Raw genomic sequence first — 26,848 nt, 5'->3', positions numbered from 1 at the left:
AGATCACCATCTTTAATCTGGAAACAGGCTGGAATTCATCTGGCAATTTGCTGTTACAGGAATAATGATGACATTTTACAAGTAAGCTGCGGCCCTGCAGGGTTTCTGCTTCATCCTGCTGTGCTCACAGCAATGGCTGAGAAAGAGCTCCTTTAAACTTCCAAAATTGAGATTACAGCTATAAACCGCTTGCCCTGAGCAAAACTAATGATGGAGAGCCCAAACCATTAAACACCAGTGAAAGTCATACATGCTACTGGAGAGGTTTTGGGGTATCTTTATGAGCATCTGACAGGGAAGGTACATAAGTGCATTAAGTCAAACTTCACCTCGCTGACCACTCTGTTATTCATTGGTGCACAGTGGTTAAACCACAGCAGCGAATCCGAATGGGCCCTGTGCAAGACAAGACGACAGGAGAACCTGTCAGACAGGAATGCCCACAGGTTTTGTAATCCTCAGTCTCACGTTGCCTGTGCAATGCTGCCTTCCCTCTAAAACACGTGCCAAAAGCCTCCTGAGCACGTCAGAATGTTTTTCTCCAAGTGCATAGCTCCGCAAGACAGGATCTGACACCGTCCTCTTGTTCTCAGGTTATGCAAAGAGATGGCTGAAGTGGAAAATCAATGTTATATTTACACTATATACATTACATACCAGGGTGCATTTTCTCAGCTACAAGGTGGCAGGATTGTCCCTGCGAGGAATGAAGGGGAAGTGGATAACAGAACACGCTGATGCTCTTCCTTTATTCCCACAATTCATTTTAAAGCCATGCACATCTCTACCAGTGCAAGCCAAACATCAAACATGTCTATGCAGTACCTGCCAGCTCCAACACTTCACCAGCTAAAGGCTGCCCAAGGAGGTTTTGTTATGCAACAGAAAACTAAGCTGTTTTCCGATAGGAAAAACCACAGCACTCCCAACATCCCCTCAACTCCCAATTTCTCTGGCTGCATCACACTGAATACGATAAAGGATTTAAGAATCAACGGTGATTACAGGATGGTGAGGCATCAGTAAGCAAAAAGAAAAGCAAAGTTCTGGAGGGACTTTTGCTCCTAACAGTTCATGTGGAGTTAGGTGGGAAGAATGAAATGAGGATCAACTGTCGAGAGAGACATTTCTGAGTGCTTTTCATTGCTTTTCACCATTTCCTGATCATATTCGCATCCTAAAGGTGCTCCCCCTCCAAAAGGTGAGGCTGGGCTGAATGAGGCTGCTCAGCAGCTTGCACTACACCCCACTTGAGGCTTTCAGAAGGGCACCGAGCTGATGGCTCTGCAAGGGCACCCAACCTGTTAAATCGTTTTGACTGCTTCCCCATCCCCAGGAACGGGTTTGCAGATGGAAAAGGAATTCTTGCTATGGAAACTAAACTGTGCTGCAGGTTTTTAAGCTAAATTATATTGGTGGAGAGCAATTACAATAATAATGGCACGACACTCGGTGTTTATTCTATGGGAAAGAAATAAGAAAGAGGCCCCAGCACCGTATATGAAATCCGACACAAAAGGAACGGATGTAACAAAGCAGTATCCATAGCAACAACAACTTAATATTTCAGTCCTCTTCAGCTGCAGTGGATTAAATATAATGACAAGATGTTCCCTTTGAAAAGTAACCTGTTGCCATGGCAACGTTGTATTCTGCAAAGTAAACAGGGGCTGGTCAGAAAGGAGATGGAAGCTGGCGATGGAATATCAAAAAGGCAAGAAGCTGCTGTAGCAGCGCGGGGCAGGACGAGCACACGCTAATCCGAGAGGGGCTGGCTCCAAACAGCTCCCAGAGAAGAGAGAGGATGTTCAGTTCAATCACGCTTTGTCCTTTCCATTCAAAAGCAACAGGGGAGGTTGGAGGTTCAAGGCCAAAAGCGGCAGCACTGAGAGGGAGCAGTTCAGAGGTGAGGATGAGAAAGGAATAGGAGAGAGCACAGGGTGGTGCAGAGCTTTAATTTATCAGCCTGAGAAGGAAGGGAAGAGAGGAAGGCAGGCTGGCAACAACTCCGCATGATTTCTAACACAGAAGCAAGATTAACTCTCCCTGTTTATAAAACAGACTGGTTTGGGTTGGAAGGGACCTTAAAGCTCATTCAGTTCCAAACCCCTGCCATAGGCAGGGACACCTTCCGCTGGACCAGGTTGCTCCAAACCCTGTCCACCCTGGCCTTGAACAACACTGCCAGGGGATGATTCTCTTCAGAGCTCTCCAAAAAGGGTTTTCAAAACCAACATGCTACAAACCACTGCAACACCTGCATATCACCAACCCAAACCTGAGTATGCAAAGGAAGTCGCAACAATCAAACCAGAAGCACTAGAGCAGTGTGAGGAGCATTCAGCATCCTGCAATACAGCCTGTAGGGAGGGATGGGGCTCTCTGAAGTTGAGACCAGAAGGGTACCAGCATCGTGATCACCGTGCATTCAGCCCTCACAGCGAGCACAGATTGTGTGCAAAGCCAATCAGAATAGGTCAATTTTCTTATATGATGAGAGATTAAAATAGGAAAGACACAGCTTAAAGCTAGGATACGCAGAGGGGGGTGGTTTGTTGGTTTTAATAAGCAACCTTATGAAATCCGGGGTTACTTACAAAGCCTGGTAAGAAAATCAATGGCTTACTAAATAAAACCAACCCCAGATTAGCTATAGGCATTACAGGCAGAAGAGCTCATAAATTGCAATTGTACACTGATGTAACCAGTCACTATTATTGGCAAGATAATCAGTTGCATAAATTGAAAGCACAGTACTTGTAAGGCAATTCTTACAGATTTGAGAGGTCTGCAAAATTAAGATGAAACTGAAGAGGTTTGGGGAGAAAAAGTCTCAAGAAAAGGGCTTTTAAACACAACTCCTTTTATGCAAATGGTCCAGTACCCAAGATGAAATAAAAAAAGCTCTTCAGAAGCAGTTCTGCAAACATCTGGCAAGGATCATTTTGTTCCATCTCCAGAGGGACAAAACGGGAGAGAACAGAATTACTGCACTCTGACTTCAGCTGGTTAAGAAGTAGTTTATCAAGGCCTGAAAAGGACTGGCATTCCATGCCAGAGATCCATGTGGCAGGACATTCTGTTTCATTTTATCCCATGCTTCCATGAAACAGAATTCAGACCTTCCCTCAGCACTCTCCTCCCTCCCTTCGCAGGCTCTGTCTGCAAAGACTTAGCTGTAAAAAAAGAGCTTTACATACATTTGCTCCTCTGAGATTTCACCACAGTGATGCAAAATAGACTGCCCACAAACACAATAAGCCTCTGCCATACATCCCAGCTCTACCTTCCTCCAAGCACCTGCTTATGGGCACTGCCGGGAGACAGGATGCTGAGCCAAATGGATCCTCAGTTTGACCCAACACCCCCATTCTTATGCATGCTATGTTCTCACACCACACAGTTCAAAAGACAATAGGGACAATCCGGTTTAGGCAATTCAATCTTTAACCAAAAACCCCACAACTAACACAGGTCTGTGAGTTAGGTGCCTAACAATACCTGAATTGGCTCCCAACCCCCAAAGACAACTACATTACATTGGTTTCTTTTCATTATATGGGCACCAACACCAATTTATGGATTAAAAAATGGCTTTTTAGCTTTTCCCAACAATTAGAAACATAGAAAAGTCAGGGATGGAAAGGACCTTAAGATCATCACGTTCCAACCCCCCTGCCACGGGCAGGACACCTCACACTAAACCGTATCACTTTTCTACCTTTAAAAGATTTTACTTTAAGTTACCTGTGTGCAGCTAGCACTTAGGGCCTTAAACCTCTTTCTTTAAGCAAGGTTTTTAAATCCTTTTATATCCATTTCTAGAAGTAGCATCCTAATGCTCAGAAAACATTCTTGCTAATGGTGAGCCTCTAGTAAATCAAAGTGTTGTTTAAACTATGTTGTAACTGTGTTGTAATAAAGACATTAACATGCAATTTTGTGTTCCAAGTGAAGAATCAAACCTGAATTTCAGGCAAATGGACCTCTATGGGAACATTTGGAGTGATTGCTCAATCTGCACTAGGAATGGATAAACATGTACCAACATCTGTACCTTCGGGACAAGCTCAAACCTGCTGAGTGATTGCAGAGTCACAACCTGAAGGAAGTAGAGGACAGTGTTCTGCACCCCTGCTGTTTGGGACAGGAAGTGATTGCAAAGGCTGAGTCAAACAGGGAAAGCTTTCACAAGATAATGTTGGTTTTCATCAAGTTTATATATGAGGAAAAAAGGACTAAGCAGCCCTTAGAAGCACTGTCCCCTACTCTAAAGGGAGGATGGAAGTGATTGTAGCAAAGCCATTCTGGGGCACAAGTTATTGCACAGGAAATAAGCATCCCCTCCACATAGGAATTATCTGTGTAATATTCAGCTTCTAGATTTCACTGATCACCTCTCTAATACTTGGCTTCTGCTATTTGTTTGTTCAAATAAGGAAGACATCACTATGTTGATCACAAGCTCAAAACAAATGGAAGTAGTGGGAACCTTTACATGATGCAAAGGTTTTCATCTGGTCTACACGCAGTTTTAATAGAACCAGTATCTTACTTATTTACAAGCAACATTTACACTGTTAAGTAAAAATGTAAAGGAATTCAGCACAGAATTCTGTTGCTTTATGTGTTTATCCTGTGTAGCTTCCAAAATGGCCAGGCAATACCTTCATACTAAGCAAACCTTCACTATTAAAACACACTCTATGCTACACCAGCACCATTTCTTCAGCACACATACGCAGGGCAGTGGAACCAGGCAGCAGCCTAGCAGTTAATTTCTCCATAACACTTCATCAAGGTAGATGCAGTGATCTACCACTCAGCTCGCCTGACAACACAAACCTCCAGCTGCTTTGACTAGCAGATACACGGAGAAGCAACAGCATGTGGTAAAGGTGATAAGCATGAAGAATGGGAAGCATAAAATACGCTTGAAGATATACCTGGTTCTGCCATACACCTGGAAACACAAAGCTCTAATTAAAACAAATTGCAGCCTAAAGAATTGGAAAGAAGAGGGAAGAGGTAATCTTACTGCTCATAGTCTTGAGAAAAGCTGAAGTGAGGCCAGAATAAAGAGAAGAGTCACTATCAAGTATCTGGCCACTATTCCTTCATCCAAAGGACAAAATACAAGCGCTTCCATAGTGATTTTCTAACTTCAAACAGTTATTTGAGGTGGAACTAACTCACCAGACCACCTATCAACTGTCTCTGAGCTTGAGAGCATCTCCTGGGCACCCAGCCAGCTGCAAACTTCACCACTATGAGTAACTATGGGAGCACGCTCCCAGTCTGATCAAGGAGAAGGGGTCTTCTCAGCACACCAAGCATCTCTCTAGTACCACAGATAACTTGTAGCAGTCAGCTTTATTTCTACTTCTACCACAGGGGTTTTCTGCTTTGGTTTCTTATGGTGGTGGGGGAGTGGTTTGGGGGGATTTTGTTGGTTGGGGGGGGGGGCTCCAGGAGGTTGGTTTCCTATTTGTTGTTGCTTTATTTAAGCCAAAGCACAAACCTGAGGAACCGCTCTCCTTACAAACCTGCTGACCCATCCCTCAACTGGCAACAGAGGGGAAAGTCGAGGCATGCGGAAAGGCAAAACTGAGACCTCAAAAGGTGCTGGTGCTCTGCTGTGAGAGGAGTGCTGCCCCAGGAGATGAAAACAGCTCACAGGACACCTCAGGCATCCTTCAGGGGGGTTCTGGGAGCCAACACAACCAACAGCACAGCCTCAAGTTCTCACATGCAAGTGATGAAATGAAGAATCCCTTCTTTGGCCCGTTATTCCAGAAGCGTTTGTTTTGCCAAATGCAGTATTTTTGTCTGAAAATGAGACTTCATTCTGGAACAACCCAGATGTGGTTTAATCTTTTCCCACCTGTGCTATTCCACAGTAACCTCAGAGCTTTGAAAAATAAGCGTGACCAACTTTTCAGTTTAAGTTTGGAAGTGGCATTCTTTGCAAACCTTTATCACACAAAAACCAGCACCAAGCAGGCTGCTTTATGCCCTTCCCATCCCTTAATGCATTCTCTCCTTGCTTATTAATCTACATTTAAAGCAAGTGTTAAGCAGAAGGTGTCCTACCCCTGTATTCCTGCAGAGCAATACCATATCCCTGCACATATTCAAGTAGCTCCTTTATTGGGAGTGCTTTTAAAGCCCACAGGGACACCCCTTTTTCATGGACTTTCCAGATTGAAGTTCAAGGGGGTCGTGCTCTATAACCATCAGCACAACTCTGCTTCAGCCAAAGGCATAAGTGAGCAGGGATCCACACTAAACACGTGGCCTTGATTTTTATGCTCTCCAGGTATAAAACAGAAGCTGAAAAGGGAATGACAGTTCAGACAGCAAGCAGATATGGACGTGGCACTAATATGGGCAAAACTATGCCGTCCTATTCATCATTCATACCTCGGCTTCCGACCAGAGCCAGCAACGCACACTGCACAGGGGAACGGCAATGCGGGCAAGGCTCAAAGTCAGCCTTCTGCTGCGAAGCCCCAGAGATGTCACTGAGCAGCACGAGCCATCCTGGCCCCTTCACACCCAACACGCTCCAGGGACCCACTAACAAGTTGCTCTGATGGAAGTACTTGCCCTCAGCAACAGCCCCATGGTGCTGGGATCGGTTCTGCAGGCCAGAGGGCTACAGCACCCGCGCTTGCACAAGCTCAGATGCTACCGAGCATGAGAACACGCTGCAGAAGGAAGTTTGCTCCCATTCAACACACCCAAGTCCTTACAAACCCATTTGTATTTAGCAGTGACAAGTCACCGACGGCTGCCCTCACAAGGGCCTCAAACCCAGCTGCAACCAGACCCTCATCACACAGAACGGCAGAGCCCGAGCCCAGTAACATCGAGTGTTTGGGTGGCCTGATCAAGCCGCAGCCTCCCTCCCACAGCCTCCGTGCCACAAGCTCCTCAATACACAAGCCTGCTGCTGCATTTCAGATGCAGGTGCCTGACAAGCACGCACACCCATGCTGACTACTTCTTTTTCCCTTAACACTGGAGGAAGTGTCAGCCCCTCCTCAGAGCAGCCAATGGATCTGCGACCCTCCCTGGAACATCACCTGAACACCCTGTTGCAGGCCCAAGCATTCTCTAACAGCCACCTCGGTCCCTGCATCCCGGGGAGGGATGCAGGGGGAGGCTCTGCAGCTCCCTCCGGACCTGCCGCGGGGTTGGCACACAGAGAGCACCACTGAAATGAGAAGTGCACCACGAGGGACAATAAGGTATATAGAGATATGTATAAGCCCGCAACAGCTTCAACGTTTTGGTACATGCACCCCTCAGGCAGCAGATCCCCTGCTCAGTGCCCTCATGCACCGCACGAGCAAAGCTGATGGGATTACAAGGTTCTGAGGAGCATGCAACAGCAATGAAATGATTTCATAAACACTGCAGAAGGCACACATAACAGCAAAAATCAGCATCGTTCAGGGGAGGCCAGGGTGATGCAGCCTACCTGCAGGGGCTGAATGGATCATCCATGACTATGACAGGCTCTTGTGGGTTTAGATGTATTCCTGCACCCTCTTACTTAACAGCTAAAACTCTGCCTTTCCCACTCTACCACCTCAAAATGGAGGCACATGCAGTCTGAGAGACCTCAGAGAGCTTCCACTGAGCTTGTGCTATGACCTAAGCCTGCACGCAGAACGCAGAAACTTCGCCCTCGGACTGCCGGGACTGAGCATGTGCTGTGACCCTCCCTCAGCCACCCCGTGCCTTCCAACGCAAGCAATCCCGAGCCTGCTGCTTCCGTAAATAAAGCAGGGAACGGCGGAGGCAGCTCCCGTACCCAAGCCAGCGCGCAGGGAAGTGGGGCCTTCGCGAGGGGATCTGGTACAGCCAACGCTGCCGAGCGCAGCGGCTCCGCGCCTGCAGAGCTCCCTGCCAGCGCTTCTTCTATGCATACACGCAGATGTGGTCTCCAGGCAGAAATAGAGTGATTTAAGAAAGGCTCCTAAAAGCTGCTTTTACCTACTTGGCGATGAGCTCTAGACAAAACGACATTAAAAGGCTTTCGAGGCTCGCACACATGCGAGCGACAAAGCTCCACGTTTTAATACGGCATTGATTTGACTCGCAAAATGCCTTCGCTCGACCTGCGCTGTGTGAGAGCATCGAAAGGATGCGTTAAAAAGCATCTAAAGGATGTCTTCACAGCAGCACGGCCGTTGCTGTTTACAAGCAGGTGTGAAGGCAAGGTGAACCCGCGGGGAGCCAGACTTGACTCACTGCTTGAACCTCCTTCAGCACCTTCATTTTTGGTCTTCCTGTTTATTAATGTAGCTTTCAAAACGATTCTTAGCTACTCATTTAAATGCAGGTAATATCCCTCTCAGAGCACAAAAGGCTTTCATTAGTGTACCTGGCCTCCATTTTAGAGCCTGGAGATGCCTGAACTCGAGGTGAGGATAGAAAGGGCTAAATGTCTCCAGTGCTGCATTTTACAAGACAGAAACACTGAGCAAAACACATCAGGCCCCATGAAAATCCCAAACTTTCTCTCTTCCAGCAATCCCGCAAGAAAGTTTTAATATAACATCGGTGCATACACCTTTGCTGCCCATATTATGTTATATCCCATCCTCTCCTTGGGAACCTGCACCTGTGGCTCCTCCAATGAGCCTGCAGTAATGATTCTTACATTCAGGAACTGGAACATTTCAGCCTCCGTGGCCCTGCTGGAGCTCTCTGATGCCACCAAAGCTCATTCATAATGGGAAGGAGCCAGTCCCAAAGATACAGGGTAGAGGGGCTTGGCTTACACTGGCACAAAACACATTTAAAACCAACCACGGCAGAAGTTCCTATGGTTTCTTTAACTACTAAGCTATACCAGGCTATGTATTTAAACCTTCCAGAAGCATAAATGAAGCTTCATAAACTACTTTTTGAAAGAGAGATAAACCCACCATAGCATTCTATGAGCTCATTTCTGTTATAAGATATTACAGGAGGCCACGCACCCAGAACAGGACTGTCTGAGCATGTTTTGCAGACTAGGAAAAGATGATTACCCCAAATACGCTGGGCAGCCTTTACCAGCAGATGGATTTAGGCAACACTCACAAGGCCAAATGCATCTGGTCTTGATTTCAGCTGCAGCTCAAATGCATTGCTGGGGGTTTTGTTGCTGTTCTGAAACGGGTTTACTCTCCTGAAGTTCACATCACGAATGTGAGCAAAAGTTGTCAGCTTTTATGCCACCCTCCAAGTTCAGTGATAAACTGAGATATGGCCATATAAAAATAATGTATTCCAAATGATATTAATAATATGAGGCAGGAAGAACAACCTGAGGAAGTTATACATCCATTTACCTAATGAAAGCGGGTTTTATCTGCTTAAAAGGAATCAGCTGCACTTCAGTGCATGACAATACCTACTGACATAAAGTGAGTGTGCTCAGCACCTTCCATATTCCTTTCCCAGGGATATCAGACAAGGAGTGATACAAAACAACTTTGCTTGTAACTTCGTAAGACATCCAGAAGCCATCTGTTTCACATCACATGGGCACACCATACAAACAGCCCCCAGTATCCCCCATCAGAAGGATTCCTGTTTGTATTTGAAGTTGCTAAACCTATTTAAATAAGGCTTGTGATACACTGTAGGAACTGTCTTTTATAAACAAAGTGTACCACGAAGTGTCACAGTGTTCTACTGAGTCTGGTTGGAGACATAAGGATGGATACATCATTTATGATCTTGATCATCATTTCACCCTCTATCACTGCCCCAGGCACTATTATACGCATAGAGACAAAATACTGTGACTGCTAAAAATTAACCAGAGGAAAGGATCCCAACAGAGCTCTGCAGATCACGTTTTGGTTGTAGATAGCAATTTATCATTCAACTACATCTTTTCCCAAAGGGCAGCATTAAGAGGAAGCTTTGACAGCCCTGCTTACACACAGCTCCACACTGGCTTCTTGACTTGGTAAGAATATACACTACTCAACCTGGCTGCAGACCTTAAACTTGTACTCTACTCACTCTGCTTTCCATTGAAAAGAGGGGGGGGAAGGGGAAAAGAAGAAGAAAGAGGCTCTTGATTCAGACTTTCAACAGGAATCCCCTTCCAGACAACCTAACATCATGAGACATGAAGGGTAAGAAAGAGCAAGTCACTTCACTCCTCTCAGAGACACACCAATACTCACGTAACTCATAACAGCACTCAACAACACTTTTATAAAGGAAAAATAAGAGGAAAAATAAAGGAAAAATAAAATAGAGGAAAAATAAAGGAAAAATAAAGGAAAAATAAAATAAAGGAAAAATAAAAATAAAAGAAAAATAATAAAGGAAAAGCAAATATTGTGGAATAAAAGCACAGACAAGAGCCTGGTCTTCCCAAACCAACTATTCCATAAAGTCAGCTGTGCCTTGTATGTGCGGTAATATTTGGTTCTACAATGTAAAACAACGTTCTGGAAGAGGAATTCAATTGTGATTCATGGCCATGAAAACTGTTCGTGGAATAGTATCTGGTTATTTCTCGTTCCAAGTGAAAAACCAGCAGCATTTAGATCTATGTACATTTACAAGTGTCAGTGTCAGACACAACCTCACAGTGTATTTACTTACTCCTGAGAGCAAAGAACTGATCGCCTGGTACATGCCAGTACCCTACAAACCAGGCTAATACCAGCAGCAGCATTCGGCACGCCTACACCCTTGAGTAAGGGCTCAAAGCTGTGTCTGTAAGTCCATGCATGATCCCGGAGTACAAGAGGAAAGACTGGAATAAGTCCTTGCCTGAATCAGCTACATGTGGCCCTATACGACAGACAAGGTAAGAATTAGACTTGCAGTAAGGGAGTGGTAAGATGCGAGATGCTGAAAAGCAACTGTCTGTGGTCAAGCAGCATGTGAACAGCATTCCCAAGCCTTACTGCACCTCTCTTTTTAACAGGCAGAGCTGATTGCTGACTCAAATATCAAATTCAACAGCTTAACTCAAGCTGGTGCAGCTACTGATTCTCTTAAGTGGTACATCAGGTCTGTTTGTCCATTAATGCCTGCTGACTGCTGCTCTAGACACTTCAAAATGCTTCTAAACTCATTTCAGGGCATATACAATTCACCTAACATTCCTGCTCTAATAAAGCACTGATCTCAGCTGGCCATCTGGGGAAGCCACAAGTCTGAGTGGGATTCCACCTTAGTGGAATTAGTCGGTGTCAGAGCAGTCACTGCTCTGAAGAGACATGGAATTAATTATCTGGAAGTACTTAGCATAAAATGAGTTTTCTTTCTCAGCTGCCTATAAAAGCTTAGTGGTTGCATTCCACACTCTTGAGAGCAGCAACGTGACATCAGGACTGCTTAGTAGGCTTGATTAACACTCCAGTCGAGGTGCTAACGCCAGCCTCTAGCTTGGAGATTAGTTTAGGTTTTTACTCCGCAATCAGATGTTTCTCACTAATGTGAGAATTACTCATAGTGTGTAACCTTTTATCAAACTCTGTAGAGAAAAACACCCCAAAACAGCTTCATATTCACTGTAAGGAAGAAAATTAACCCAAAACACAGAGGTTTGCACCTCCAGACCACGGAATGATCAACACCAGGATCCTGGTTGCTATTTCCCAAGCAAGCTTTCAAATAAAGAAGGAAGGACAAAGCAGACTTTCCTTTACACATAGGAGGGCCTCTACACATCCACCACGCCAGTGCTTTGGATGTATTTGGGGTCTGGGATTTCTGTGGGTTGTTTTGTAACTAGAACACTTGAAAACATAGAAAAGAAATTCCCAAGCCACTGAGCTGCGTTTCAGAGGCCTGGAAAAGTATTGAGCATCTTAGGATGAACACAAAGTCAAGTCACTCAAACAGAAACACGTTTGTAGATAAAAGCCACAGCTCAAGCTTGTTTGGTCTAAGAGTGTATCCTATCACACACTGCTACAAGACAACTGGGGAGGGGGTCACACCACAGTATCCTGAACCTACAACATGTTAGTACTTCAAGCTACCGTGAAACATCTTCCATCCTTCCCATGTGAAACGAAACATTATCAAAGTAGATGAAGTTGGAGACAAAGTATGGTTTATACAGACAAACCACCAAGAGGTCATCCTGGAATGCGTGTTACAACACTTTTACATCCGAAAGCAAAAAATCTATCTCAAATTAGGTACTCAAAGAAGCATGCGTTGTAAAGCAGTAGCAAACACTCAAAATCCATCTAGCAATCTCGACTCAAATCCTTTCTCTACATCTGCCCTCATTCCAAGACAAAACTCCAGACTTAACTAGAATGAAAAGCAAACCACAACACAAAGTGGCTGTAACCAAATGAAGAAAAACCTGCATTCTGAGAGCCCACTGGTGTGAGTAATTACCTGATCACTAAGTGCTATGCTCTGTCATTTCATTGATCGCTTCAGGGTCACTCGTTTTCTAATAGCTGGAAGAATTAACAGCTACTTCTACACAGAAAGTGGGTTCAAAACCACAGTGAGTACTCGCATAAATGGCATTTCATAAAAGAAATCATCCATTAAACACAGAACTTGGACACTAATACAAATAGTTCATTTAGCATTCACACCCTCAAAAGGAAAATGCACCACAGCAACATAGTTAAATACAGGCATCAAGCATGATGCTGAATATCAGATACAACACACTACCGACTTCATAAACACCTCACCTTGTGGGACTGCTCCAAAAGAACACACCGATGATGTTACAGAAACATGTTAATATATTGCATTATAAAACATTACAGGATTTCAGGCTCTATTCCCAGAGCTCTGCACCGTGCACTAGCAAGATTGCCTCCTAGGGACTGACACTGATACCTGCTATGAATGCAAACTGAATCTATTCAGGGAGTTTACCTAATCCAATACCCCATCTCAGACATAAGGGCAGTTTAAGACACTTCAGAGCAAGGTAAAGGCAGCCTCATAAATAGGCAATTACATAATAATATGCCCACACAGGGAGTTTCTTCCTAACTGCAAGCAGTTAGTGGTTGGCTATGCCCTGAAGCATAAAGATTCCTATCTGCATTAAAAACACTAAATCTACCATGTAACAATTCAAATATTTATTCTTTATAGGCCTATCTAATCCCCACTTAGAAGAGTACTTTTCTCAACGGTATCTCTAGAAATCAAGGTCCACAGCTAATTGTTCTCTGCTCTGAAAGAAACAACAGAGCTTTCAGTCAGCACAGACCTTGCTGAGCCCCATTAGCTGCTATTCATCTTTTACTCAAGTGCTTGTGGAAATACACCCCTAAACAACAAACTTCTTACAGCCACTATTTGTAAAGCATTCTCTGGCTTTACAAAACTACATAAATGAAAAGATAAGAGCCGTGGTTTGGACCTGATGAATAATGAAGGTACAGCCCAGTGTCAGCTCTGCTTTGCAATCACAGCTGATGGAGGCTGGTTGGATGACTTCCTGATGAACACGTCTTCTTTAGATATTTATTAATTCCCAGAAACACCTTTCTCTACCTCTAATTTGCCCCAGGCCAGCAAAGCCTAAACTAAGAATTGTTGATACGGGACCCTATGTGAGGATTTACACATGAAAACATGATTTTCCACGCTTTAAAACTATCTATCTGACTTCTTAGGTGTGCAAGTTTCAACACTGCTTACTAGAAGCGAATTTAGGAAGCATTTCCAGGGGTGTGCACAGCTAAGAATTCCTGCTAATGACTGCAAGCATTAAATTCACTGTTTAAAACCCTGCTTTGAAGCAGTACCTTACTGACCCAGAGATGCTACCAGATGTCATGACCCACTGCACAGTTTTGTTACCTACTCCTATACATACACTTCACAGGAAGATGCAGCTTCTCCCTCACATTCCCTGCCACCCCATCTATCAGCATCATACTTGGTTTCAACCGTGAGTAGTTTTCCTGTTCCTACGGGCTCAGCTCAGTGGTAAAGTTTGCCTTCAAAAGTCACTTCACTTACCTTGTCTCTGGATTATAGCCCAGTATGTAGAAAAATGAATCCACTCGGGCTTTAAACTCTCTAGCAGCAAATATGTCCGAGAAATGGGAGATATTGCACTTCCCTCTGAAAGAAAGAGGGAAAATGGCATTAGAATTCAGTCCTGGAAAACCACGAGCTTAATTAAGTGCCACTGCAATCTGTGTACAAGCCCACAGACATCCTTCTGTTCTCATAAATGTCTAGGAGGTCATAAATATAAACCTGTTGTAACAAATAACCATGCAGATTCTTCCCATGGTGGAAAGGGAAGAAAATGCAGTTCCAGTGTCTCGGCTGGTGTTCTACAACCATTCATTCATTCGTTCTCATTCAGCCAACACCAGCCCTGAGGAGCCCAAGTTTCAGGTTAATGAACAGTATCTACCTTAGAAATCCAGCCCGAAATACGTTCTTTTCCAAGTTTTTACAGTCCTATCACATTTATGCTTTAAGGAAGCTTTGAAAATTGTACCCTTTGTATTATTTAGGAAGTCAGCTTTTGATTTAGAAAGCTAAATAAAACTGCAGTTTAATCGCACTTCCAAATCAAAAGCAACGCTACGCTGCTTTTAGCAATCCTAACAATGCGAATTCCAAGCACACAGAAGTTTCTTCCTTCTACTTTCGTACATAAAAGAGAGACATTAAAAGAAAAGAGAGGGGAGAAAAAGAGAAAAGAGGATTTATTGGCTTGTTCTAAACCCGACTGTTAATAATTTTTAACATGGTTTGTTGATGAAGTCATTATCCTTAAGGATGAGCATTAAGACGAGCTGTAAGAAGTCGCATCCCATTTCCTCAAGGGTTTCTTGGTCTGTTAATGTTCACCAGCTGCTGGGGTTTTGTCATTCAGTGCACTGCAGTTTGCTGCTGCCAAGTAAATCAGATCAGAAGCGGGCGCAGACAGACAGGCAAAGAATTAGCTCTTTTTATCTCAACTTGATGCAAAGCAATCAACAAAGCACAAGACTTTGCTCTTTTACAGGATGTCAAGCTTTCTGCTATTAACACACATCACATCTCTTTCCACTTCCTTTTACTGAACAGTCTTTGCTCTTATAAATAAGCTACGGGGCTTATTTAACGTTGTAAAAAGGTTTGCCAGTCTTGGTTAGAATTGAATGAAAAGTGCTTTTGCCACCAATCCCCCAAGATGAACAATTATTTTGCCTGTAATAATAGTGGATCTGCTTGCCCAGCCTTCTCAACAGAGCTTGAAAGCACCGAGTACTTGAAGAACAGCACTGGGAAGTTGAAACGCTAAGCCTGCTTTTCCTTCCTCATCTTCTCATGGTAAAGCACTTACTCAAGAGAACCTTGCCTTGCAACACCAGCTCTCTGATACACAACATCAACTACTACAGGTGAGGAAAAAGCATCCCAGAAGGACGACGGATGAATGAAGTTGCTGACTGGTTTAAGACAAAATCAGCGTGGCTGTGCTGGGAGCTGAGGCAGCACAAGTGTCCCTATGATTGCATCATTCTCAATCCATCACCTTCTGCCAAAGGACAAAGTGTTGCGCAGGTCATGCCAGGCTGGAATGGAACATTAGCAAGCTCTGTAACCCAGACATCACACAAATACTGATGAATTTCTTTTATCCCTGGTGGCTCGAGCCAGTTTCCTGGTTGAGTCATTTAGAAAGAACACGTGAAGGGGTAATTGTCTGGGTATCTCACATTAAATTCCCATTTTAAGGGTATTTTGGGGGAAAAGATTGCATTTCCTTTCAATAATTCATCTGACGATAAGGGTTTTCCTAATAAGCCTTGTATTATCTACAGTCATGAAAGCAGTACATATTGCTCATAGCATTTCAGACCAGCGCTACTACATATTACCCCAAAGCTTTACCACACAGGTAAGAAGGACGTGACTTTCATTGCACACTTCCCCAGGGATCTACAAGTATCCTGTAGTTAAATTTTTGCACTGGTTAGAGCAGAAAATTGCTAGTTACAATGACTGGTTTTATTTCCCAGTTTGTCATCAATTCATTGTGTGACCAGCGCCATTTGTTTGCAGAGGACAGGGAAATAATCTCGTATTAGAATAAATGAGAACTTCACGTTAAGCCTCCTTTCATGCATCACAACATATTCTGCCTACTTGGCGTTCTCAAGCTGGAAGAACACCACGTGCCATTACCCTGATGTTCATCTCGTACCCTGAAAATCACTGACACGGATTAATGGCAATTTGCTAGGAAAGAATCAGCAAAAAATATACTCTTTATCCTGCAAAAGTTTATCCTCTCAATCCTCAGCATCTTTAGATAACCATCTCCAAGCTGGTAAGAAATATTCCAAGTATGAAGAATCCAGAGCACAACAAAGCAACGGTGAAACCATCTGCCAAAGAGGAACAAAAGTTATCTGAAAGCTGCCTGTGCTGCGCGCTTCCAAACTACAAGATGACAGATAAAACATAGGACAGGCTGAGGGATTGACCAGTTTGATCTTCCAGGAGCTCTCACTCTTTATGGCAGGGGAGAAGAGAAGGTTATTTTTCAGGTTTGCTTGGTATACACATATATTGCATTTCTATTTTTCCATTCTTATCTTTTCTTTAACGATTACAACCCAGAAGGGATGCAGAAGAGAGGTTAAAACACTCCAGGGAAGACTCAAGTGTCTCTCTATTCAAGCAGACAGATTTCCAAGCCTGGTTCCACCAAGGCAGCCTACCTCCTGTGGCTTGTTTCTGAGCATGCAGGTTTCACATTGGAAGATGACCTTCTGTAGCTGGGAGAGAGCACTGTGGAATTCCAGGAGACTGCAGTGCACCACTGGAATTCTCCGTGTCCATAAAAGAAGCCTAATATGTAAATGAAAGCCTTCCTCCCACCCACAGAACAGAAGTTGCAGCCAGTTTGTCTTGCAGTAAGTGGCCTCGGCAAAAGGGACTCGGAACAAAACGTGTCTCCAGATGGTTGTGGTGAAACACCATCTGAGCGTTATTATCAGGGAGATTATTCAATTTGCATTCTGACAATACCCATGCGTGGCTGGCGTGTGGAAAACGTGCTGAAGAACAATGCCTCCCTGCTTCCATCTGAAAACATTTGGAAGCGACGGTGTATCCCCCTCAGCCTAGGCAAAGGTTAGGCACCTCGCTTTAAAACCTGGGGAGGAAAGAGAGCAGCAACCTCCCGGGAAGGGTGCATAGTGCAGGGAACAATACCGGGGTCCATTACCTCCTGTCTGTACAACCAGTTTTTAATGGAGCTCTTAGCTGAGCTGCAACAATGACAAGCGCCTCAGAGAGAAAGCCTTTAATGCAATTTGATCAGGGCAGCATCCTAACAGTCACTTTACTAGGAGGTGCTATTGTTAAGAGGGAAATCAAACAGGGAGGAGGGCCAAGTAGTATTTCTGCAAGAACCAGCAATAACCTAAATTGGCATTGATGGGGAACAATATCTTGTGAGCAACATTGATTAACCGAGATGAAAACGAGATTGGAGAATTACGGCGGCTTTTTGAATGGGAACAGATAACACAAGTTAATTACTGAGGAGAGAGGAGAAAGCTGAGCAGGATGTTAATGAGCCCCACACAAACAGAGAAAGCACCTCTCCCTCCATCTGGGTTTCCTCACCCACCTCAGGCACTGCACCGCATCCTCTGCGGCTTACCTGAGGGCAGCAGCGTGGTAGGTGTCAACATAATCTGAAATGAAGAGCTCTCGGTTCTTGATAACCGGGTCTGTTATAACAAGCTCTCGTCCAGAGTCTGCCAGAAAGCACAAACACAAACAGAAACCCACCAAGACGTTAGCTGGAGTCTGAAAGCATCTACCACTGACATTTGACAGGTAGTTTATTTACAGCGCAAAGCTTGAGGGTGTTTCTTAGATACACACTGCTCAGTGGTAAGATGACACACTCAGACTGTGTCCATCGCCTCTAAGGTATGGAAATAACGTGATACCCAGTTTTACACAGGGATTCTCGCCTGCCATAACTAAAGAACTGCTGAAGGGCTTTCAGGGCGCTAGGTGACACGTACTGACCGCTGTAAGTGGTCACTCCTGGGTGAGAGGAGCTGAGCAGGTCAATTTATCACTGACTTCTGTCTTCTGGGTGAAGATTTTGGTGGTTTTGCATACTTGACCTCAAATCTTCAAGTAAATCTTGGCAGTATTAACTGCTTAGTGCTCTGGCTTTGACACCAGTACTGATATCCACATTCAAACACAGGAAATCCTCAATGTTAATGAGGATTTTTCCATGACTTCTTTACAATGCCTTTGAAGAACACACAGAAATACTTATCCACACAGAGAGGAGTGTGACATAGAAAAGTCAAAGCTGCTCACTTTTGGATGCTGTGCCTATAATCCCAGGGTTAGAAGTTTCAAATATAGTAAGAGGAATGTTAGATTTGTGCAGCCTTTGCTTAAAGCCCACACAAAATGTCCCTAATGCCTGCAAAAAAAAACCTGGAAGCTCAACTTTGTGCTGTCATGCACCAAAAAGTTGCTGTGTTCCACATTTTAATCATCAACTTTTATCATCACAATTCACCTTGGAGTGTCTGCAGCATTTTAACAGTTGCCTCAAGGAAATTTCCTGGTAAGAATAGAAGCAAATGTTATGTCTCCCCTAGAGGCAAGAGAAAAATGACATTGGAATATGTACTGAAGTCTCTTCTGCTTCTAGGAAACCCAAGATCACATTTGTTTTTGCAGAGAAGAAGGGAAACCTCAGCTATGAGTGCTGCAGTTATGTCACTTACTGCAATATTAATCACAGTGAGTGTTCATAGGTGCACTGTAAAAGACTGGGCTCTCATGACACTATGGAAGGCCCACAAAAAATGGAAGAGATTCACAATTTCTTCATACTTGGTCCTCAGCCAGTTCAGTACCAGTGCACTGTCCAGAAGGCCTACAAAGGATCCAGTGTTATTTTTCTTCTCTATTCCCTTAAGGGCTTAGTGTAATACAGCACATAAGTTAGACCATACCTGATGTGCATCTGATTATAGCCATGGTTACAGGACGAGTTAGAGCAAAGCAGGTAAGAAACACCCTCGTCCAATCTAACACATTGTATTCAGCAGCAGTCCTTGCAGAAAGCAAGTAGAAGTGTTCTTGCTTTCTGGACTGTTAAAACTTCAGATTCAGAGTACAAGTAAAGGAGGCCTTGATCTGCAGAGTTTAACTTACCGTTCTCATTGTGTCTGTCCTGAACCAAATGCTGATAGACTGAATCTGGGACTTCAGACTGGCGATAGTACCATTTGACATTCATAAGGAGGTGGTCCCGTTTACTCTGAAAAAGAAGGTCTAAAGGCATTACTAAAAAGGAAAATCAGACCCCATCTGACACAGTCTTCTAAAGTATAAAATGTAAGATCCAAAAAGGAGGAAAACGTATTTCCGTGACAATGAAACAAGGGATACGTGCTATGACAAACTGGCTTTCAAACTAGACATAGGCAATGAGAACCTACTGCGTCAGCAGGCAGTTGCATCTCTGTGTGTATCTGACCAGCAAATACTCATCTATTCACTCACAAAACAGTAACCCAAGAGGAAGAAGGGATCAGAAAAGGACTGGCAATTTTGGCCTCATGCAGCATGATCTTAGCCTGCTCGTCTCTACAAACAGCAAGTATTTATGGCCAAACACAGCAAAAAGGACAGCAACCATCACATAATTCAGTGCAACCATTCCTAACTGTTGTAACCAAGAAATGCCAGGTATTTTTTAGCCCAACATAACAGTATCTGTTCTTTAGTTACACAACAGAACAAGATGCTGCAGTTCAATCCCAATACAGGCTCTCACTGCTCATGTACCTCACAAAGCCAACAGCAAGATGTACACACACTATCTTCCTCAAGTGCTCCTTTCTCGTGTGAGGATCCAGCCACCACTTTGTTCCTTCTGAGAAGGAAACTTAAGCACAAACACCACTTCAAAATAGAATTTACAGGTCAAGTTATTACAGACTCGGGGCGTGAGTTTATCTTTGAAACCCTTGGTAGTCAGTTCTTTCCACGGCTCCACAACGCTTGAGGAAACAGAGGAAGGGCTAAAGGGAAATGAACATTCTTTTGGCATGAGGCAACTGTTTTTGCTGGACTCAAGTTCTCCGAGACCCTTCGAAGGCTGCTCTTAAAACACCTGCATTTAGAACTTAGATAGCAGGTCACTGGACCACAGCGTTCTCCTGCCCGGTGCTCACATCGGCATGGTTGTTGCAGCAATTTCCACCCTTTCTGCTCAATAAACACCACCCAAATCTTTCCATTACCCGCACTTCTCGGAGGCTTTGATGAAAAGCCCGTGTAATACCATAAACCAGCTGCTAGTGGCAGCATTGTGCCAGAAAAGGCTTTGGTAACCGCTCACCGCATGTGCTCTGAGCGCCGAGAGCCTCAAAAAGCACCCAGGAACATCCTGAGCCTGTTTGTTCTGTACGGGAGAAACCTGAACCTCCTCTCTTTTTTTGTCTCTTCAGATAACGCATTTGCCGTCAAAGACAACGAGCTTGTCTAATGCATGGAACAAAATCAAAAGGACCAAGTCAGAGAGGCAGCTACCTGCTGCTCGAACCCCATGGTTGCGCCTTGCCTGCTCTCCTGAAATAAAGCTCTGTGCAGCACAGCTTTTATGAACAGCCCGAGTTCTGAAGACTAAAACAATACAAACGTTGTTACCCTCTTCCTGTTTGTTCATAAGCTCTATCAGTGCTACAAGAACTGCATGCAACGATGGGAAACATTAACCCAGTGTTAATTCGCTTTGCATTTCTTAGCTGAGAGAAAACCCACGTCCCATGCGTAGCCCATGTTACACAAAACCTTCACAGCATGCTCAGAAAGCATCACTTGTGGCATGAAAACTACTCACTCATAGAATCATAGAATAGAATATAATGCCCAGGGAGGTTGCGAATGCTCCATCCCTGGCCAGGTTGGACGAGGCCTTGGATGCCATGGTTTAGTGTGAGGTGACCCTGCCCATGGTAGGGGGGTTGGAACTGGATGATCTTGAGGTCCTTTCCAACCCTGACTATTCTATGGTTCTATGTTGACACCATCGCTTCCCTGCCTCGGTTTCTTCCTGTATCACAGAGGAGCACAGGGCTTTTGGCAGCACAGGGATAAGGGCAAGGTCAACCTTTACAAAGCACCGATACACTTGGAGAGAAGGAATCAGGGGTTGGAAGGGAGGTTTTACCACTTCTGCCATAAGAGACCACCTCAATCCCTGCTTTTCTCCCAGGAGACCCTCCCAGTTTGTCCCCCAGTCAATGCAAAGAGAAGGTTTTTGCTTATGGCCAAGTCTCCTGGAAGTGTCATTGAGTGTCGTGTCCCCCCCCCCATGTGTTAAAAAAGAAATGGAATTACAGAGGATTAAACAAAGGCTTTTCAGGAACATTCACACATTCACACACAGCGAAGGGAGTCAAGGTATTTGCTATGTTTTGCAGCCTCATCTCTCAAAAATCATAGAATCCCAGCCTGGTTTGGGTTGGAAGGGACCTTAAAGCTCATCCAGTCCCAACCCCCTGCCACGGGCAGGGACACCTTCCACTAGAGCAGCTTGCTCCAAGCCCCTGTGTCCAACCTGGCCTTTGAAATCCCATACCTTAGGAAGGCTTAGCACCTACCATCTAAAGATACTCCAGAGCTTTTTTGCTACTTGAAGCATTTGAATTTGAAGGAAAGCACTCACTTCCCATGCAGAAGCTCTGTTCAGACTCAGTTGTTCCCTGCACTGTTTTATTCCAGAGGCTGGCAGTTACCCTGCACTGTGAAAGAGAACATTTCCTCCCCTCAAATCAGATTCACAACCAGGAAGAACACGGGGAATGAGATTGAGTTTCAGGAGGCTGCTGAACCTGGGAAGTTTTCAGGGCAATGATGAATTGCCCCACGCTGCAGCCTGCCAACAGGAACGCTACTGACTTCCTTAGGCTGATCAGGCAGTTGGGAGGCATTGGCAGAGGGGGAGATTACAAAGAAAAAGAAATTACAGGGGTTTTCATAACACAGAACAGGGGCTTTTCTATCGCCTCCCTTCAGAAAACAAAGTAATTCAGCAACTAAGGAGAGAAAAAGGATGAGAGCTACATCAGATGATAAAACCAACAGAATCAACCCAAAGCCCAGGTCTGAAGCCCTGGCGTACACCAATTTTGGCTGCTTTTTAACTTGTAAAACCTAGATTTTATGAAATAGGCATTTTAAATGAATGATAAATGACAGGAAATGATGAACATGGCCAAGGTTCCTATCTTTAAAAAAAAAAATCACCAGACTTAGATATCTTTCCAAGTGGAAAGCAGCACATGCTCCACGGTGCTGACTGCTCCTCATCATCTGAATCAGAGAACACACATGGCACAACTCAAAGCCTCCACTCAGAAGGAGCATAGAAACAAAAATAGCATTTATAACTGAGTAACTGTTCGAAGCAAAGCCTCTGGACAACGACGCAAGTAAAACACATTGACACGGTACCAAGATGCTGTTTGTGCACTGCTGACAGAGGTTGGGTTTGGTTTTATTTTGGGAGCGGGTTGTGTGATCCAAGCTCCTTCCTGAATATCCCTTTTTCCCCATGATTGCTACTTTTGGTCCAGTTAAAGAGCTTCACCTTGCAAGTCCTTCCTCTGTTCCGACACGCATGGGTTTGTGGGTTTTAAACCTGAACTTTCAGTCTCCCTAAAAATACAACACGTCTGTCAGCCTCTTCTTTTCACATCCTTCACTGCACAGAAATTCCTAGACATGCTATTTTGTCAGCCAGCTTTCTAAATATGGATGTCATTTACAGAGCAGACTATACTCAGAGGTGTCAAGGCGCCAGCTTCTGTGGCAGACTATTTATTTTAGAACCATGTGCACACAAAAGAAGCTTCCCCAAGTTCATAAAGTGTTACTTTCTCTGCTTTTTACACCTTTACATATGAAAAGCCGCAGACAGTCGCATGCCAAACCCCCACTTGCAGAAATCACAGCGACGGCAAACGCTTTCAGTGTCTTTGTCAGCTCTAAAAGATTCCTTGTGCTACAAAAGCTTTAATGGAAAAACTGCCTATCGCTGCAGTACTCAAAAGTACTCATCCAGAGGGGTGGTTGCTGCTGCTGGTTTGGGTTTTGCTCCTTTTAAAAGCCATGAAGCAATTTTGGACGCTCAACAAGAATTAGATGAAATCTGTAATTGCATTAAAGCATCCCAGTTCGGGAGCATCTGGTCAGCCTCTATTTATAAGTGAGCCTCTCCCTTAAAAGGGTGAAAAATAACCTTCTAGGTTCTCTTTCAAAGTATGAATGTACCAATTTCCACGGCGTTTGCTAACTCCAAGGTGCCAGTTTTCCTCATAAACACACTTGAGAGCAGAGTTGCTGCACATTACAATTCATATCTTTGGGGATTCCACATTCTCTTTCCAGGGTTATGACTAACCCAATTGTGCAAATGATCACAGATGTCCTGCAGATTCCCTCAGAGGGATTTAAGCAGTATACTTCATTACTTGCCCTATTTAGATACCGTGTTAAATCACAACTAGCTTTGGAAGCAATATCCCAAATGCTGGAGATGACAGATGGGCACACTGGAGCCCGTGAATAGGGGCTATTTCAAAGACACAAACAGCAAAATAGAAACAAGGAAAAAAACATCTTTCCTTTCAAACATGTTCTCAACAATGACGTTTCTTTACCAGGAAAAAGTAGTTCTAAGCTACCAAATTCTTTGTGTTAATTTAATATGACAGTGTTTTAAAGTCACTCCACTGTTCCCAGCCAACACTTTGTGCACTGCGGCACAGAAGCTCTGGCCTCTCTAAGCCAGTTTTCATGTGGGTTTAATTTTTTAAACACTACAAATTAACCCCATCCTTTGGGGCACATTTGTTTGTCCCCCTAAATGATGCTTTCATGTCACACAAACAGTTCTAATTACGCTCCGTGACATGGCATTAGCCCCACTCCAACACACGTGGTAGGTTTGACTTGCTCTGCTTGCTTTCCCCATCCCTGCCCTAGCCCTTCTGTGCCATGTTGAATCGCTGCCTGTATTTCTGTTCCTACTGGAGAAGCACTTTTACACTGACTCATTTTTAACATTACTAATATTGAAAAGAGGGGAGAAGAAGAATAAGGACCACTTATACCAGATCTACTGGGGGAAGAAAGCAGAATAGGGACAACAATGGAACTATCTGGAAATCAGGAGCTGAAAAGATGCAGCAAACATCATTTTCCTTCCCACCCTGCAACAGCACATGTAATTTCACATTCTCAGGGTATCTTTTTGTAGGCTGTTCCCTAATTAAATCAGAAACCTGATCAGCTGTTTGTAAGCCAAGAAAACCCAGCCTGGAAAGGCAGAGGGTATTACTACAACTGAATGTTATTTTTGCAGCTTGATTATTTAATTCAGATGCATGGTTATTAACACATAATTACTTCTTGCAAGCACAGAAGCATTACCCAAAGTGAGAGCTATCAGTATTCAGCCAGGAAAATGTTAAAGAGGAGCAGTAAACATGGCAACATGCAGTTTAATCCTGCCTGCCCCTCAAATACAACAACCCAACGCAGCCGTTCTCTTGGTTCCTGTCCTCTTAACCCGAACCAACACAAAGACTGCAACCTTTAAACCTGTTAGTGTTATCTAATGACTATTCCATCTACAAGAGCTTTTGTAACAGAAACATGCCTTGATGGCTTATCTCAGCACACAAGGCAGGCCACAAAGAACCGCCGGCGTGATTGAGCGCAGTAATGGAAGGCAGGAAATGAGAAGGCTTGGTTAAGCCGCGGATAATCGATCAGTGTATTCAGTGAAGTGTGAGCTGAGCTGGGAATAAGCTGCCTGGGGTATCAAATATTGCTGTTTCCAGGGTAAAGGCCCATTTCTGTGATCTATGGAGGAGAAAGCATAATTTATTGACAAAACAAGATAGGAGTTTTTCCCAGTGTCTCGCTCTTGCCATTTTGTGATGGTTTACAACGAGAATTTCTCGTGCACCTGTTATTCACAAAGTCTAACAAATGAAATTCCCTTTGGAATTAATGAAATCACCTTGGCGTGCTGGATATTAATTCAGTCCTACGTGTAAAGCGCTCTGAGATGCAAAACAAGCATTAGACTCACCCTCCCCTCAACTTCAAACTCGTACGCTCAGATGTAAGTGCACATGGGTCGCGGTCCTTTTGCTCAGAGCCACTCTTCTTTGTTGAGAAGATTATTTCTACACGTTATATTCTATATATACTATACCTACCCCAGTTTCTACCAGTTTGAAGCAAAACTGTTTGCAAACACCACCACCAATTATACAGTTGGTGTACAGACAGGTTATGTGTAGACAGAGTTGCCTCCTACATAAGGAGAAGGGAAAGCATACGAGTCCTAAACATACCTGGAAATCTCAGCCTACTCACATTCTGACATACACATATGCAAGAACAAAACAACAATCTGTTTACCCACACCTTTAAACAATTGCAAAGCATGGCCAAAATTAGTCTTAACTCATGATTAGCTGCAAACTTGTGTTCCCTGCATTGCGGGGATGGCCAGATAGCTGGATTCTAAGGTTTGGCTATCAAGGCTCAAGCCTTTTTCAAAGCACTAGGTGATATGCTACTTATGTGCATGTTAATTCATAGTAGCTGCCATATGCTGTCTCCTCGTGTGGGTGGTTTGGCATTAGAGTTGCTAGACTGTCTTTAAAAAAACACAGTCTTCAGATCACCAGAAGAGCTGTACTATCAAAACCTGCCACGCTGCCACTTCATGAACGCGAGATGTTCTGCTGGGATAGCTATTACAGTCACACGGAATGCTTGCAGCAGATGACAGCAGAAATAATTATGGCAACTGAGAACTAGGGAAAGATTCGTCAGAAACTGCAACAAATAGCACCAAAAGACTGGATGAGCCGGAGTGAATTCAACGTTGAGGTCTGCCTCATATGGATACAGATGAGCGCTGAAGAATCGTGCTTTAACCAGATGCACTTCAAAGCCACGGCTCAAGTGGAGCCCTGAATGCATTTTCCTTTCCCCTCTGTCTGCTCCTCATTGCTCTGACTTCCCCTCCGTACTTGTACAAAAGTTAACTAATATGGAATAAATGTTACCTACCAGCTCTTCATTTTAGTGTCACTCAAACCTTTCCTTCCAAGATATCCAATCTCTGAACTAGGCATCATATTAAAGAAAACCCAAGGAAGAAATGAAAATACCATGAGGGAAATAGTCATTCCCTTCCAAGTCCTAAGCCCACATGGAAAAATAGCTTTAAAATGACACCTGCCGTGATCCAAAGTACAATTAAACCTGACTTTCTTGGGTAAAAGTCAAAAAAAAGCAGCTGTGAAAAAGCCAACTGAAATGGAGTGGTTTGGCTTTACCAATTTTGTTAAAGAATAGGGAACTATTTAAACCTTACTCTTTGCTAGTGTCTTCTAAAGGCATAGGGCCATTAAAACTTGCCATGAAGCCTCCTGTTTTCTACTGAGAAGAGCAAAGTAACCATACCTGGCCCAAGTGAGTTACAGAATGACACACTTTTGCATGGGCAAAGGAGGATGTGGTGTTATATAAAAACACGTGTAAGCTAGAACTGACCAAAACAGAACTGGAAATGAAGCTCTGAGGGCATCGACCATCTGTCAAAGCAGAACAGTTTGCAACACATTCAACTTCCCCCCCATCCTTCTGTGTCCAGGCTCTGCAGACCCTTCTCTTTCAATATTCAAAAAGTCCATCTTTTTCCATTGGAATTCCCTTCATATTCACACCCTAGAACACGTGACCAATCAGCAACCACCATCATCATCTCTGGGTTTAGGAT

General features: G+C 44.0%; 1 protein-coding gene across 9 annotated transcripts in view; it reads right to left on the bottom strand.

The window, feature by feature from the left end:
• The window catches only part of RERE (arginine-glutamic acid dipeptide repeats), a 222,103-nt gene that overhangs the window by 88,330 nt on the left and 106,925 nt on the right, over positions 1 to 26,848 (bottom strand). For 8 of the 9 annotated variants that reach the window (XM_061450185.1, XM_061450187.1, XM_061450191.1 and 5 more), the window contains 3 exons: positions 19,186 to 19,291; positions 17,651 to 17,747; positions 13,990 to 14,094 (listed from right to left, as the gene is read on the bottom strand). In XM_061450185.1, coding sequence (XP_061306169.1) covers positions 13,990 to 14,094; positions 17,651 to 17,747; positions 19,186 to 19,291 — 308 coding nt within the window. Of the gene's footprint in view, positions 1 to 7,486; positions 7,691 to 13,989; positions 14,095 to 17,650; positions 17,748 to 19,185; positions 19,292 to 26,848 lie in introns of those variants that run through there. The other variant, XM_061450194.1, reaches the window with a different exon arrangement.

The sequence above is a fragment of the Pezoporus flaviventris genome, unplaced genomic scaffold (genome assembly GCF_033815535.1).
Source record: "Pezoporus flaviventris isolate CSIRO_AGI_PZ_B2104156 unplaced genomic scaffold, CSIRO_AGI_Pfla_v1 ptg000009l, whole genome shotgun sequence".
Lineage (NCBI taxonomy): Eukaryota > Metazoa > Chordata > Aves > Psittaciformes > Psittacidae > Pezoporus > Pezoporus flaviventris.
The sequence above is the reverse complement of the archived record's forward strand: the minus strand, read 5'-3'. Positions and strand labels throughout refer to the sequence as shown.